Source organism: Bos javanicus, chromosome 17 (genome assembly GCF_032452875.1).
Source record: "Bos javanicus breed banteng chromosome 17, ARS-OSU_banteng_1.0, whole genome shotgun sequence".
Lineage (NCBI taxonomy): Eukaryota > Metazoa > Chordata > Mammalia > Artiodactyla > Bovidae > Bos > Bos javanicus.
This window is the reverse complement of record NC_083884.1, coordinates 52,575,379-52,589,583: the sequence shown is the minus strand read 5'-3', so window position 1 is coordinate 52,589,583 and position 14,205 is coordinate 52,575,379. Positions and strand designations below refer to the sequence as shown.

The window sequence follows — 14,205 nt, the reverse complement described above, 5'->3', positions numbered from 1 at the left end:
TGTTTAGTACCAGCATATTTTGGTCTCTGCAACATGAAACCTATACTTTTTATTTTTTAATTAAAAAAATATATATTTATTTGGCTGCAGCAGGTCTTAGTTGCAGCATATGGGATGTAGTTCCCTGACCAAGGATCGAACTGAGGCCTCCTGTGCTGAGAGCTCAGAGCCTTAGCTGCTGAATCACCAAGACCATCCCTGAAACCTGTACCTTTTAGAAGTCACTCTCTGTTCCTCCCTCCTCTCAGCTCTGGCAACAGCCAATTCACTCTCTGTCTCTATGGATTTACCTATTCTGAATATTTCATATAAATGGTCTCCTATACTTTGTGAATTTTTATATCTAACTTTTCTCACTTAGCATTCTGTTTTTGAGATATCCATGTTTGTAGCCTGTGTCAGTGCTTCATTCTTTTTCACGAATGAATCATATTCCATTGTATGGAGAGATATATATATGTATATATGTGACATTTATTTATTGATTCCTTAGTTGATGGATATTTGAGGCATTTCCACATTTGTGGAATAGTGCGTTGTAAATTGTGTTTTGAACAGCCTTGGGTCACTTTTTGTCTGAGCGCCTGTTCTCAGCTCTTCTGGGTGTGTGCGCAGGAATGGGATGGCTGGATCATCGTGTTCGGTTCTTAAGGAGCTGCCATGTTGTTTTCCACAGAGGCTGTACCATTTTGCATTCCCACCAACAGCATAAAAGGGGTCCAGTTTCTCCACATCCTTGCCAACACTTGTTTGTTTTTTTGGCCATGCCATTCAGCAGAAGGGCTCTTAGTTCCCTGACCAAGGATTGAACCCTCACTCCCTGCAGTGGAAGCTTATAGACTTAACCACTGGACTGCCAGGGAATTCCCCCTTGCCAACACTTGTTATTTTCCAGTTTTCTGAATAATAGCCAACCTAGTAGATGTGAAATATCAATATCTGCAGATAGGCAAATGACACCACCCTTATGGCAGAAAGTGAAGAGGAACTAAAAAGCCTCTTGATGAAAGTGAAAGAGGAGAGTGAAAAAGTTGGCTTAAAGTTCAACATTCAGAAAACTCAGATCATGGTATCTGGTCCATCACTTCATGGGAAATAGATGGGGAAACAGTGGAAACAGTGTCAGACTTTTTTTTTTGGGAAGATGCTTACTCCTTGCAAGGAAAGTTATGACCAACCTAGATAGCATATTAAAAAGCAGAGATATTACTTTGCCAACAAAGGTCTGTCTAGTCAAGGCTATGGTTTTTCCAGTGGTGATGTATGGATGTGAGAGTTGGACTGTGAAGAAAGCTGAGTGCTGAAGAATTGATTCTTTTGAACTGTGGTGTTGGAGAAGACTCTTGAAAGTCCCCTGGACTGCAAGGAGATCCAACCAGTCCATCCTAAAGGAGACCAGCCCTGGGTGTTCATTGGAAGGATTGATGCTGAGGCTGAAACTCCAATACTTTGGCCACCTGATGCGAAGAGTTGACTCATTGGAAAAGACCCTGATGCTGGGAGGGATTGGGGGCAGGAGGAGAGGGGAACGACAGAGGATGAGATGGCTGGATGGCATTACTGACTCTATGCACATGAGTTTGGGTGAACTCTGGGAGTTGGTGATGGACAGGGAGGCCTGGCATGCTGCAATTCATGGGGTTGCAAAGAGTCGGACACGACTGAGCAACTGAACTGAACTGAGTAGATGTGAAGTGGTATCTTCTTGTGGTTTTGATTGCATGTATTGGAGAAGGAAATAAATACACTGGCAAACCACTCCAGTATTCTTGCCTGGAGAACTCCATGGACAGAGGAGCCTGGCGGATTATAGTCTATGGGGTCGCAAAATTTGAGCAACACGACTGAGCAACTAACACTTTCACTTTCGTTCTTATACCCATCTCATCTGAAATATATCCCAAGTGGTGTACTTCTCTGGAGAGCAGAAAAAAGGTGGAGGTAACATTGAGAAGGGAAGAAAAAGTGTGGGAACAGGTTACCCACAGTGGCTCCTGATGGAAGGGTGCGAGGCCTGAGTCAACAGTCAAAGTCTCTCCCTTGTGGTTCATAAGATTTGTACCTCCAGTGAGGTCACTGGAACAAGAGAGATGCTAAGTTCTAGTTCTTAATCTTAAACCAAATTTTTAAAAATTTGTTTCTGGCCGCACTGGGTCTTTGTTGCTGTGTTTGGGCTTTCTCTAGCTGTGGCGAGCAGGGGGGATTCTTCATTGCAGAGCATGGGCACTAGGCACACAGGCTTCAGTGCAGGATGTGGGCTCAGTGGTTGTGGCGCACGGGCTTAGTTGCTCCTCAGCGTATAGTATCTTCCCAGAGCAGGGGTTGAACCCTGTCCCCTGCATTAGCGGGTAGATTCTTATCCACCGGACCACCACAGAAGTCCTTTTCACCTCATTTCATAGCTCAAACTTCTAGCTAATTATTTAGGTTCCTTTTACTATGGGGTCACTCTGGCCCATGAACTTATCCTGGTGACTTGACATGTGATCTACCCACCTGCCAAGTTCTTTGACACTCAAAGGAGCCTGCACATGATTCTATTGTAAGTTACTAATGTTCTAAGTCTGAAGTGAGAGACTGCTTCCATACATCCTCCCCTTGCTGTGTAAGTTCATCTCGGGAAGACCATCCTTGAGGGGTGAGACTCCCAGCCTAGATCCCCTGGCAGTTTTTTTTTTGTTTAGGCATCCAGCAAGCACAACCTGGACACCCTCAGAAAGGACTTCAGGACAAGACCTGCTGGCCAGGAGCTGAGAAATGTCTTCCTCTCTTGCAGGGAGAATGCTGTTGAACTGCTTGATTCATTAGTACAAGTGACTCATGTTGCAATGAGAGGCAACTCCGATTACAACGATCTCAGTGATGGCTGGCTTGAAATAATACGTAAGTCAAAGCTGCACGTGTGTGAAAGATGTACCTCGGTTGCTCTGACTATGTAGCGTCAGATGTGGCATTAAAGGCTGACTCAGCAGCCGTCTTTCTTTGCCGTGATCCAACAGACATTTGTTTAGAGGTTAGCTCTCCAGGTAGAAGGCTTTTCATGTCTTTTATCTCTTATTCACAATGGCTTTTTTTTTTTAAAGAGGAAATCTACAGGAAGTTCAAATTGCCCAGTTGTTTTACAAGCTAACGGTCTTTGGAAAAGGAAGTCTTAATGAAATTTAAGGATTTTTGAGTGTGTGTCAGTCTGCATTCCTATTTTTGATTGCCAGCAATATGGACAGTTGAGAACTGGTTTTATAATTTACAAAAGCAATTTTGTTAACTTAAAAGGTGATAGAAAACATTGTGCTAAGTGAGAGAACTAGACACAAAGGAGCACATACTCTAGGATTGCATTTATAATGCTGTGTCCAGGAAAGGCAAACTTATAAACACTGAAAGCAGGTTAGTGGTTGCCCAAGGCTCAGGCTGTTGGAAGGAAATGAAGGGTGATTGCTAGTGAGTATAGGAGTTCTTTTCGGAGGGTGATGAAAATGCTGTAAAGTTGAATCTGCTGCTGGTTGCATAACTCTGTGAATATAATTGAATTGAATTATACATTTAAATTTAAGTAGGTGAACTATATGGCATATCAATAAAGCTATTAAAAAAGAAAGAAAGAAATTAAGGTGTAACAGAGCTAATAATAGTGGGGTCACCAAGGCCAGATAAAAAGATTTGATGTTCCAGCATCTTTGGTCAGAGGCATTTGCTCCGAGTGTTGAGGTCACAGGGGTTTGGTGTGTGAAGAGATATGCAGGGGTTTGGCGTGTGAAGAAGAGATATACCACAGGGAGTACATGGAACAGACTTAGCTCCAATGAGCCCGATTTCCACTCCAGTTACAGAGTGTCCATCTGGTCACTGAGCTGTGGCTCACAGGGGTGGTCTGAGGTCACAGTTTGTTGTGGCAGAGCTGGAGCTAAACCCAGGGTTCCTAGCTCTTTCTCTTCTCCCAGCCAGCAAGTCTGGTAGCATTGCTTTGATTTCTCAGGGAGTCTGGAATGCATAAAGGGCTTCCCAGGTGGCACTAGTGGTAAAGAATCCACCTGCTAATGCAGGAGACATAAGAGACTGTGGTTCGATCCCTTGGTGGAGAAGATACCCTGCAGGAGGGCACAGCAACCGGCTCCAGTACTCTTGCCTGGAGAATCCCATGGACAGAGGAGCCCGGCGGGGTACAGTCCATGTGTGCATGCTCAGTTGCTTCAGTCCTGTTCGACTCTTTGCGACCCCATGGACTGTAGCCCGCCAGCCTCCTCAGTCCATGGGGTCGCAAAGAGTCAGACATGACTGAAGCGACTGAGCATGCATGCTTGAGTGTATAAAGGCACTTTGAATACAGAGAGAGCTTCTTTTCTTCCTGTCCTTCCTGGGATTGCCTCTTGGGGCCTGAACGAGCTATCTGACACTGCAGCATCTGCTTTCTTAAGTCCCCTCCCATCCCTATGGATGCTGCTGGGAGTGCAAACCCTCCCCCTGCCCCCAAACACCGAGTCCTGTCTTTACCCTTTCTACACCTTCCGAGGTCACTTCAGCTCATCAGGTTGGGATTCATACAAAGGACCAACCAGACACATGCCCCTGAACTTTCCCCACCTGTCGTGATTAGGGTCTGAATCATTACAACCCCCTCTGTCCCCTTCCCTGGGGGTGGCCAGGGATCACGTAATGTGTATGCCTGGCTGAGGTACTGCTGACCACTCTCTGACGCAGGCAGTGGGGTCTGGCCAGCAATGTGGTTTGCCTGTCCCACTTCTGCTCAAGACCCTAAGCCCAGAGTTAGGTCCTCATCTGGAAGTAGAACCCAGGGGTCAGGGCTTGTCAACTCCTTGTTAACCTGTTGGCCAGTGAGGTGGGCCGTGGAGGTGCCTGTGGGATGCAGGGAAGGGGTCAATAAAGCACTGGAGAAGTAAAAACCACAGGAAATTTCAAGACAGAAAGCCAGAGTTGGGAAGTCAGAGGTGAAGGCATTGTGCTGCCTTCATGGTGGAAGCTGTTAGCTTGTATTTCGTATCTAAGCTGCAGGTCAGCCCTGGTCCTCGTTAATGAGCAGAAGAGGAACAGTGCTGAGCCCATGTATCAAGGAGAACGAAACTGTTGGTGACAGCCTTCCTGATCCCTGAAGAAACAAAGAAATCCCCCCAGAGTGACCCTAAGGCTTGCCATCCACATCCTGTGACTGACCTTGCTGTTTCTTCTCCTCCCACCCCCGCAGAGGCCAGTTTTCGAGATGAATGACAGTTCATCTCTTTTCCAGTTTTATCCTCTTCCATTTGTATTACTGCTATGGCAGCACACCAGGAAATTGCTTTTGAACTATTTAATCTGTAGTAACTAAAGTTGTTAGTATGGATTCTAAATGTCTTACACAAGCTTTTACTAGAACAGTGACTGCGCAGAATAAGTCTCAAGGCCTTTTACTACTAGTCAATATTTCTGTTCAAACTCTGGGTGGATGTCAATGAGGAGCTTGGGAACTGAATCATGATTTATGGTTTTATTAGGTGAGTCAAAGATTTAAAGTTCCAGTGACTGAGTTAACATACAAGGGGACACTTTTCTTTAAGTCTCTATTTCTTTTTTTAATTATTCATTTGACTGCTGGGTGTTCTCATTGCGGTGGCTTCTCTTGTTGTGGAGCGCAGGCTCCAGCGTCCTCGGGCTGCGGCACGTGGGCTTAGTAGATGCGGCTCATGGGCTCTAGAGCACAGGCTCAGTAGTTGTGGCTCATGGGCTCAGTTGCTCCATAGTATGTGGGATCTTCCTGGATCCGGGATTGAACGTGCGTCTTCTGCATTGGCAGGCAGATTCTTTACCACTGAGCCACCGGGGAAGCCCAAGGAGACATTTTGTTTTTTTTGTTTTTTTTTTTTTGAGGATCACATTTTTATTCAGGCTGGACCTCTTGTCTTAGCACCAGCACAAGGAGACATTTTGAACACGAAAAGTCAAAGTGAAGTTGCTCAGTCGTGTCCGACTCTTTGTGACCCCATGGACTGTAGCCTACCAGGGTCCTCCATCCATGGGATTTTCCAGGCAAGGGTGTTGGAGTCGGTTGCCATTTCCTTCTCCAGGGTATCTTTTCAACCTAGGGATCGAACCCAGGTCTCCCGCACTGCAGGCAGACGTGTTACCGTTTGAGCCACCAGGGAAGCCATGGGAGGCATATAACTAGAGCCTGTTAGAGATTAAAGACTCAATCCTCTGATTCCTGCCTAATAATATTTCCAATTTGGGGGGTTACATTACAGTACTGTAGGAGAACAGAAACAATTCTTCTTTCCAAAATGCACAACTTAACACCTATCCAGGTGTGGATGCCCTTGGTGCAGGCGCAGACCCACCTGACAGCAACGTGAGTGGCATCTGCCTGGATGTTCCCGCGCAGCTGAACATCCGCATCCTCTTCTCGGATGCTGGTGCCGTGGAAGGGATGACTCAGCAGGAGATACTTGGTGTCGAGACTAGGTATGATGGCATCGAGGCTAAGTGTGCATTCGCAGGGAAGTTTCCTCAAGAGGTGGCAAAGAAGAACACCAGCAACTTCAGGCTTATATCAGATTAGCAAGTCCGGTGGAAAGAGGGTGCCTTGTTTCTCCATCTTTCTCAAAAATGGTCTAGGAAGACTTTCATTGGTTCAGTTTCAGTCATGTGCTCCATTCTGAGCCAATCACTATGGCCAGGAGAGTAGACAGATCTGATTGACCGGGTGTAGGTGATGGGCGCATTCCTAGGTTCAGGTGAGTCCCCTCTCGTCTGCTCGACTGAGAGTGGGAGAGGGTTAGTTCCCTGTGGGGAAAACTGGGTTGCAGTTACTAGAAGAAAAGCAAAGGGCTGCAGGGATAGGCAAAAAGGCAGCAATAACATAGAAAGCCATCAAAAATCGTTAGCTGCTGCTGCCGTTATTACTATTACACTATTGTTTGAGACAAACAAGTGATAAAACAAATGAACTTTAAAGGCACCAGCATGAAATGAGATGACGGGAGAGAAGAGAAGAAGCAGAACTGGCAAAATGCTGGTAGTGGTTGCAGCCTGTGGTAGGTCCACAAGGGTTCATTACACAGCTGTCTCAGCTTTTGTGTGCAGTTGAAAATTTACGTACTTCAAAGGGGGAATGGCAGCACCAGGAAAACGTGAACCGTGTATAGGAGAAGCCCCGCTCATGTTGTGTCGGTTACCCGGTGTTCTCAGCAGACCAGAAGTGAGCGGTGGCTTTGTCGCTTGCGTGACCTTTCCCTCCCAGGTTCTCGTCCGTGACCTGGCAGTTCCAGTGTGGACTGACTTGTGAGGACAAGGCTGACCTCTTCCCCATTGGCGCATCGGTCCAGTTTATTAAGATACCTGCACAGTTACCCCATCCCCTTACAAGGTAATCTGTTTGCTGATCTCAGTGACATGATCAGGAAGCAGAAAAACATAATGTTTAAAACTAAGACGTTTAGGGACCTCCCTGGTGATCCAGTGGTTGAGACTCCGTGCTTCTACTGCAGGGGGCATGAGTTTGATCCCTGGTGGGGGGAGTAAGATCCCACATGCCACGTAGTGCTGCTAAGTAAGTAAAAGACAAACAAAAGCTTTACTTCTTTAATCAAGTTTTAAATGAGTCTTTAAAAATAATTTTATTTGTTTATTTTTGGTTGTGCTGGGTCTTCACTGCTGCTCCTGAGGACTTTTTCTAGTTGCAGAGGGCAGGGTCTACTCTTCAGTTTTGGTTTGCGGGCTTCTCATTGCAGTGACTTCTCTTGTTACAGAGCACAGGCTCTAGGCATGTGGGCTCAGTAGCTGCAGCTCTGGGGCTCTAGAGCACAGGCTCAGTGGTTGTGGCATGCGGGCTTAGTTGCTCCAAGGCACATGGGATTTTACCTGGTCAGGAATTGAACCCGTGTCTCCTGCATTGACAGATGGATTCTTTACCACTGGAGCCACCAGGGAAGCCCTTTAATCAGGTTTTGATGCAGCTCATCAAAAGCATGTTTTGTTATAGCTATTGTAACCTTCTAAAATGTTTTGTAGATTCCAGATCAATTTTACAGAGTACGACTGTAACAGAAATGAGGTTTGTTGGCCACAACTTCTATATCCACTGACCCAATATTATCGAGGTAGGTAAAGCCCTTTTCTGAAATGGTTATCATTAGGTTACGTCAATTAAAAAACTTTTGAAAAAAGTATAAATGTCACAGGAAAGTTAAAACATATAGCAAAATTTTAAAAAGAAAACATGTACAGATGTTGCCATTTAGAAATGATCACTATTTATGTTTTGGCTTATTTCTACCTAGTTACCCAAAAAGTTAAGAAATAACAACATTCCTGGATATTCCCTGGTGGTCCAGTGGTTAAGACTCTCTGCATTCACTGTAGAGGGCATAGGTTTGATCTCTGGATCCCTGATCAGGGAACTAAGATCCCACAGGCTGTATGGCTCAGCCAAGAATGCCCCCAGGACCAAAAAAATGTTGCTCACACTGCTGTATTTAAAATGGATAACCAACAAGGTCCTATACTGTACAGCACAGAGAACTCTGCTCAATGTCATGTGGCAGCCTGGATGGGAGGGGAGTTTAGGGGAGAATGGCTACATCTATATATGTATATATACATGTATATGTGTATGGCTGAGTCCCTTTGCTGTTCACCTGAAACTATCACAACATTATTAATAGGCTGTACCCCAGTACAAAATAAAAAGTTTTAAAAAATAATGATAATGATAATGACAAAAAAAAATTGCTTAGTTTGATTCATTGTCTTGCAGGAGAGCCTTACTCTCAGTGTGTTGCCAAGAGCTTACTACTGGTATCCTTCATCATATTAGCTGTATTCCTCAGTAACCCCTGGATCAGAATACACAAAGCTTAGAATTCAACTACCGTCTGACTTCTTACAAATCATCAGCTTCTACGTCAGAGATTTGTTGTCCTCCTGTGTGCCTCTCTGTAAAATCTTAATAAATGAAATGTTTTATTTTTATAGAACATTTTATTAGGTGCTCCACAAATTAAATTCACATATGTACCTATCCAAACGTTCAAAGCAATTCAGAGTGGGTGTTCTCACCGATGCACCAGAGTGAGCAAAACGCATCAGAGGATCACCTGTGTCAATAAATGTAATTAGGAACTTTAGGTCATCACAGCTTATGAAAGTCATAGGAGTTTTGGTCCAAATGTTATTCCTACCACAGAGAGTGAGTTTTTGAATTTTTTGTATATTTCTGTTGAAATGATAAGTTTCCACTATTCCAAAGAAAGGATTAGAAAGGCATTAAAGTCTGTTGCCTTAAAAAATATTCACAACCTCAAAGTTGAGAGTTATGTTTTATTTGGTGGGAATTTTTAGAACTTCAAGCCCAGGAGATACCATCTCAAATGATCCTGAGAGAATTGCTCTGAGGAGGTGAGGAGAGGAGTCACGTTATATAGAAGTTTTGCAACAGAGGGCAAGTAGTTTGAACATCAAAAGATTATTGTTAATTAAAACCAGATATCCCAAGTTAAGGGGTTTTGCACTTTTCTATGTATGGGAGGTTGCAGGAGTCTGGGCCCACTGAAACCATTCCTTTCAAATGTACTTCAGCGAAATAGAGCCACTCTCCTGTGTTTTTAGACTTCCCAGGTGACCCATTGGTAAAGAATCTACTTGCTGATGCAGGAGACACAGGAGACAGGGTTTGATCCCTGGGTTGGGAAGATCTCCTGGAGTAGGAAGTGGCAAACCACTCCAGTATTCTTGCCTGGAAAGTTTCATGGATAGAGGTGCCTGGTGGGCTACAGTGTGCAATCCACTGGGCTGCCAAGAGTTAGACATGACTGAGCATGCATGCACATTCTGTGTCTTTGCATCCTGAGGTTGCTTTCCTCAGGCCTTACCGTGGGGAGTGGCTGTAGTCTGAGGACTGCTAGATGGCAGGTGTTCCGCTCCTTCCTGAATTCCCTTAGGGCTGACCATCTCACAGTGGAGGGCTGCAACTGCTCATGGCTGTGATATCCTTCTCCAGGAGATCTTTGATATGGCAGGAAATAGTCCATTTCTGAAGTCTTAAAAAGTGTGTATAATACGAAAATCCAAAAAAAATGGATGAGGCAAGATGTAGGGGTTAGGGGAAAGGACCTAACGTAGGAGGTAAGTAAAACAAAACCAGGAGTGAACACAAGCCCATGAAAAAACATGCCAACGACCTTGCATTTAGTAAAGGTAGGTCCCTAATATAGTCTCCAGTTTGCAAAAAATCCAAAATATGATTAGCTATAGGAATCATGGGGACCATTGATTAAAAATTAATCTGGCTTTCAATGAAGTACAGTTTTTCCTAGTTGAGTCTTGAGAGAAATTCCTCCTGGGGCCTCTTACAAAGGGACAGATAGCACGATGCAGCATGGGGAGAGGGGCAGAGTGGCCGTCTCCAACCACAGCCACGTGGCCACATTGCCACCTCCAGTGAGGTTTCTTGGTGGGCTAGATAAATTTAGTCATTGTTTCTGATAGACTTTGTGTACTGTGGGTAAATGGAATTTTCTAAAGCAATTCTCTTCTCTGAGTTCTAAGCATCTCTTGACATCCTGGTGCTATGTACAACGTGGTGTTGCATCTTTTTTTTTTTTTTGTCCACACCATGTGGCTTGTGGGGTTCTATTTCCTCAACCAGGGATCAAACCCATGCACTACAAACTACTGTTTTGTAATACAATGAGAAATGGAATATTTTGTGCCATATCAGTAAACAAAGGATGTCACAGTGATCACTGATTGCAGCTGCCATGACTGGTGAGCTGGTGAGCCCCAAGGGAACTCAGGAAGGAAAGAATACCTGCCACCTAGAAGCCGTCAAGATTGTAGCCACTCCCTATGGTGGAGCCCTGAGGAATCTCAGAATATGATGTGAAATAGAGTGTTTGCTGCCATATCAGTAAATAAAGATGTCACAGTTATAGCGATTGCAGCCCTTCCGTGTGAGCTGTTGAGCCCTAAGGGAATTCAGGAAGAAAGAGAATACCTACTATCTAACGGCCAAGACTGTAGCCGCTCCCTGTGGTGAGACCAAGGAAGGGAAGGTCAGGATGTGAAAACAGGATACTGGCCCCAGATAGGTGAGATGCGTATGAAAGGAATGGTTTCAGTGAGCCCAGACTCTTGCATCTTGCCATACATAAAAAATCACTAAATTCCTTAACTTCAGATATTTGTTTTTTCTTAATTAATAATAATCTTTTGATGTTCAAACTACCTTCCCCTTGTTGCAAATTTCTTTATAACCTGACTCCTCCCCCTGCTCCTCAGAACCGATCTCTCAGCTCTCTCAGCGTACTCGAGACCCTGTCTCCTGGGCTTGAAGTCCTAAAAATTCCCACCAAATAAAACACAACTCTCCATTTTTGGGTTGTGAATACTTTTTTAAAAGTCCACAACATCACGGAAACACTGAATTTCTCCCCACTCTGCTGCACTCTTTCTTGGATGTGGATCTCTGTGGGTTGAGGTGATTACACCCCCTAGGAATTGAAAATTGTCTTTTATTAAAGCAAAGGAAATACCCAACTGATTGGTTCTTTGCAGTGATTCAGAGTCTTTTCCTGGCAGTTAGCATAATTAGCTCTGCGAAGTTAATGTAAAATTTCCAAATGACAGGGAATTTAGCCTGATTTGGTGGGCTTTGTTAGGGTGATTTTGGACTTGAGAAGGGAAAAACTCACTTTGACAGTAGAAGGGGATTAGGGTCGGAGCAAACCCAGGTCTCCTGCATTGTAGGCAGATTCTTTACAATTTGAGCTACAGGGAAGACCTTACTATATAGAGTTTATATGTTCATATATGCATTTGGGAAGTATTTATTGATCGACTACTGCCCTGAACCCTGGAGATACCAAGACAATGTCCCTCGTGTGGTAGAATTGTTGACTGAAACAAAACAAAAAAACTTCAACATAACTCTGAAAGTTGAGAGTTATGTTTTGTTCGGGGATCTTACTGAGGGCTATAGCTCAGGAAGGCAGCCTCTCAGATTGCTGTGAAACTGAAAAAGGTAAGGGAGGAGCCAGTATATACAAGAGTTTTTGTCGAAGGAAAAAAAACATGTAGTTGAACATCAAAAGATTACTGTAATCACAAAGAACAGCCTTCACAAGTTAATGATTTTTAGTGCTTTTGTTGACAAATCCAAGCTCGCTCTGCTTGCCTCATGACAGGCCAGTGAATTGGAGACAAGGTGTTGAGGCAAGGAATATGACTTTTTGGAAAGCTGGCTGATGGAGAAGATGGCAGACTAATGTCTCAAAATAACCATCTTGTCCAGGTCTGGATGCCAGGTTCTTCTATAGACCAGAGAGAGAAGCCACGAGGAACTAAAGTCAAAAGACAGAATAGAGAAGAAAAAGCAATGAGGAAGTACAGCAGAAAGGGCCATCAGGCTTGCAGTACAACCGGCCTCAGAAAGGGAGGGATGTGTTAATCTCTTCTTTTTCTCACAGCCATTCACAGGTGCTCAGGGTCAGAGTCTCTCTTTGAGCTGAACAGAGGCACTTTAGTTTAACAGGCAGAGGTGCAGCATCCTCTGAGGCAGGCCATTTTGTATGATTATAATAACAGCAATGAAAAGCAAGTCAAAGAAACAGTTGAAACATGGGAGTCAGAATTGGTTCTTCTCTGCAACACTTTTCCATGTGTGGGAAGGTGGAAGAGTCTGGGCTCATGGAAATTATTCCTTAGATATGCATCTTAACTATTTAGGACCGGTAACTTGTTTTTCTCCTTTCTGAATCCCCTCAGGGGATGAACCCTTGGGGGTGGCTGCAGTGGCTACTGGCTTGATGGCTGTGACATCCTTTGCTTACCAAAATGGCAGGTGATTTTTTTTTTTTTTTGTCCAGGAAGTTTTACATTCTACTGGGGGAAAACTGGCAATAAACATAGACAAGATAATGTCAGACAGTGCTAGGTGCTATGGAGAAAATAAAACAGGACTGCCTAGGGTGGGGTGGTAGGGACACTTCTGCTAGTGGTCAGGACCAGCTTCTTAGAAGCAGAGACATTTGAGCTGAGACTTGTAGGAGCTAGTCTTGAGAAGGCCCTGGAGAAGGGTGTTCTAGGCAGAGAGAAGGGAAGAGTCAGAAAGTTGAAGTGCACCAACCTGGAAAACGAAAGAAGGCAGGTGGGTGGGGTGGAGACCAGGGCTTGGGGAAGGGAGAGGTTAGACAAGGTGGTGTGTCTGCTGGCCCTGGTAAGCAGTTTGAACTTTATTCAGAATGAAGTGGGAGAAGTCAGAAGATTTTAAGTAAGCTCACATCCGATTTTCGTCTTGTTAGAGATCTCTGTAGCTGCTGTGTGCAGGATTCTATCAAGAGTAGCCTGGCACCAGACCCTGCTTTGTCTGCACAGGGGCCAGGACCCCAGAGAAAACCACCACAGGGGGTGTAATTCCGTTGATAAGAAATGTCTTGACAGATCTATGGAGAAAAGGTTGTTTAGTGGTTATCGGGACCTAGGGGATAAGAAGGGGACTGACTGCAGCTGAGCAGGAGAAATCTTTATGGGGTTGATGGAAACGTTCTCAAATTGATCCAGACACTGAACTCTGTAACTTTACTAAAAATCACAAAATTGTAATACTCTAGTCGGGTGAACTTTCTAGCACGTAAAATCAATAAAACTCCTCCTATAAAGTTGTGAACGGCAGAGAGAGGGGCAGCTGTTGGTCAGGCCGGGGCTGAGTTCCTGAACTCCCCGCACTGACGCGGAGTTAGTGCCAGTTGTCCCCGCAGCCGCCATCGGCCGCAACTCCTGGCGCCATTGGTCGGCCGGCGGGGGCGCGCGCGCGCGCGCACGCGTGGGGGCGGAACCGGAACCGGCTGTAGCCGAGGGGGCGGGGCCCCGAGGGCGGTGTTGGCGGAGGCTGGAGCGGCGGCCTCGGTGGCTGGACTGGGGACAGCTGCTATAGCCCGGAGCCCCATGGTTTGGAGCCGCGGCCAGGCCGCAGGAGAAGCTCGATCCCCGGGTCAGCCCGGCTGACCGTGCGGGACCGCGCAGCCCGGAGCCGCCGGCGCCCGTCGGGTCCCGCCGGGGGGCGCGGGCCGGTCCGCCATGGGGTCCCTGTTCCGGAGCGAGACCATGTGCCTGGCGCAACTCTTCCTGCAGTCCGGCACGGCCTACGAGTGCCTCAGCGTCCTGGGCGAGAAGGGCCTGGTCGAGTTCCGAGACGTGAGTGTCGCCCGTGAGATGCGG

At 45.6% G+C, this 14,205-nt stretch overlaps 2 protein-coding genes across 10 annotated transcripts in view; both read left to right on the top strand.

The window, feature by feature from the left end:
- Positions 1-8,966, top strand: part of TCTN2 (tectonic family member 2) — a 29,166-nt gene extending 20,200 nt beyond the window's left edge. For 7 of the 9 annotated variants that reach the window (XM_061384592.1, XM_061384595.1, XM_061384587.1 and 4 more), the window contains 5 exons: positions 2,777-2,883; positions 6,297-6,453; positions 7,232-7,357; positions 8,002-8,090; positions 8,747-8,966. In XM_061384592.1, coding sequence (XP_061240576.1) covers positions 2,777-2,883; positions 6,297-6,453; positions 7,232-7,357; positions 8,002-8,090; positions 8,747-8,850 — 583 coding nt within the window. In that variant the 3' untranslated portion in view covers positions 8,851-8,966. The remainder of the gene's footprint in view (positions 1-2,776; positions 2,884-6,296; positions 6,454-7,231; positions 7,358-8,001; positions 8,091-8,746) is intronic. The other 2 variants (XM_061384593.1, XM_061384596.1) reach the window with 2 other exon arrangements.
- A 4,874-nt stretch (positions 8,967-13,840) lies between these two features.
- The window catches only part of ATP6V0A2 (ATPase H+ transporting V0 subunit a2), a 40,689-nt gene continuing 40,324 nt past the window's right edge, over positions 13,841-14,205 (top strand). The window contains exon 1 of the mRNA XM_061384572.1: positions 13,841-14,181. Coding sequence (XP_061240556.1) covers positions 14,065-14,181 — 117 coding nt within the window. The 5' untranslated portion in view covers positions 13,841-14,064. The remainder of the gene's footprint in view (positions 14,182-14,205) is intronic.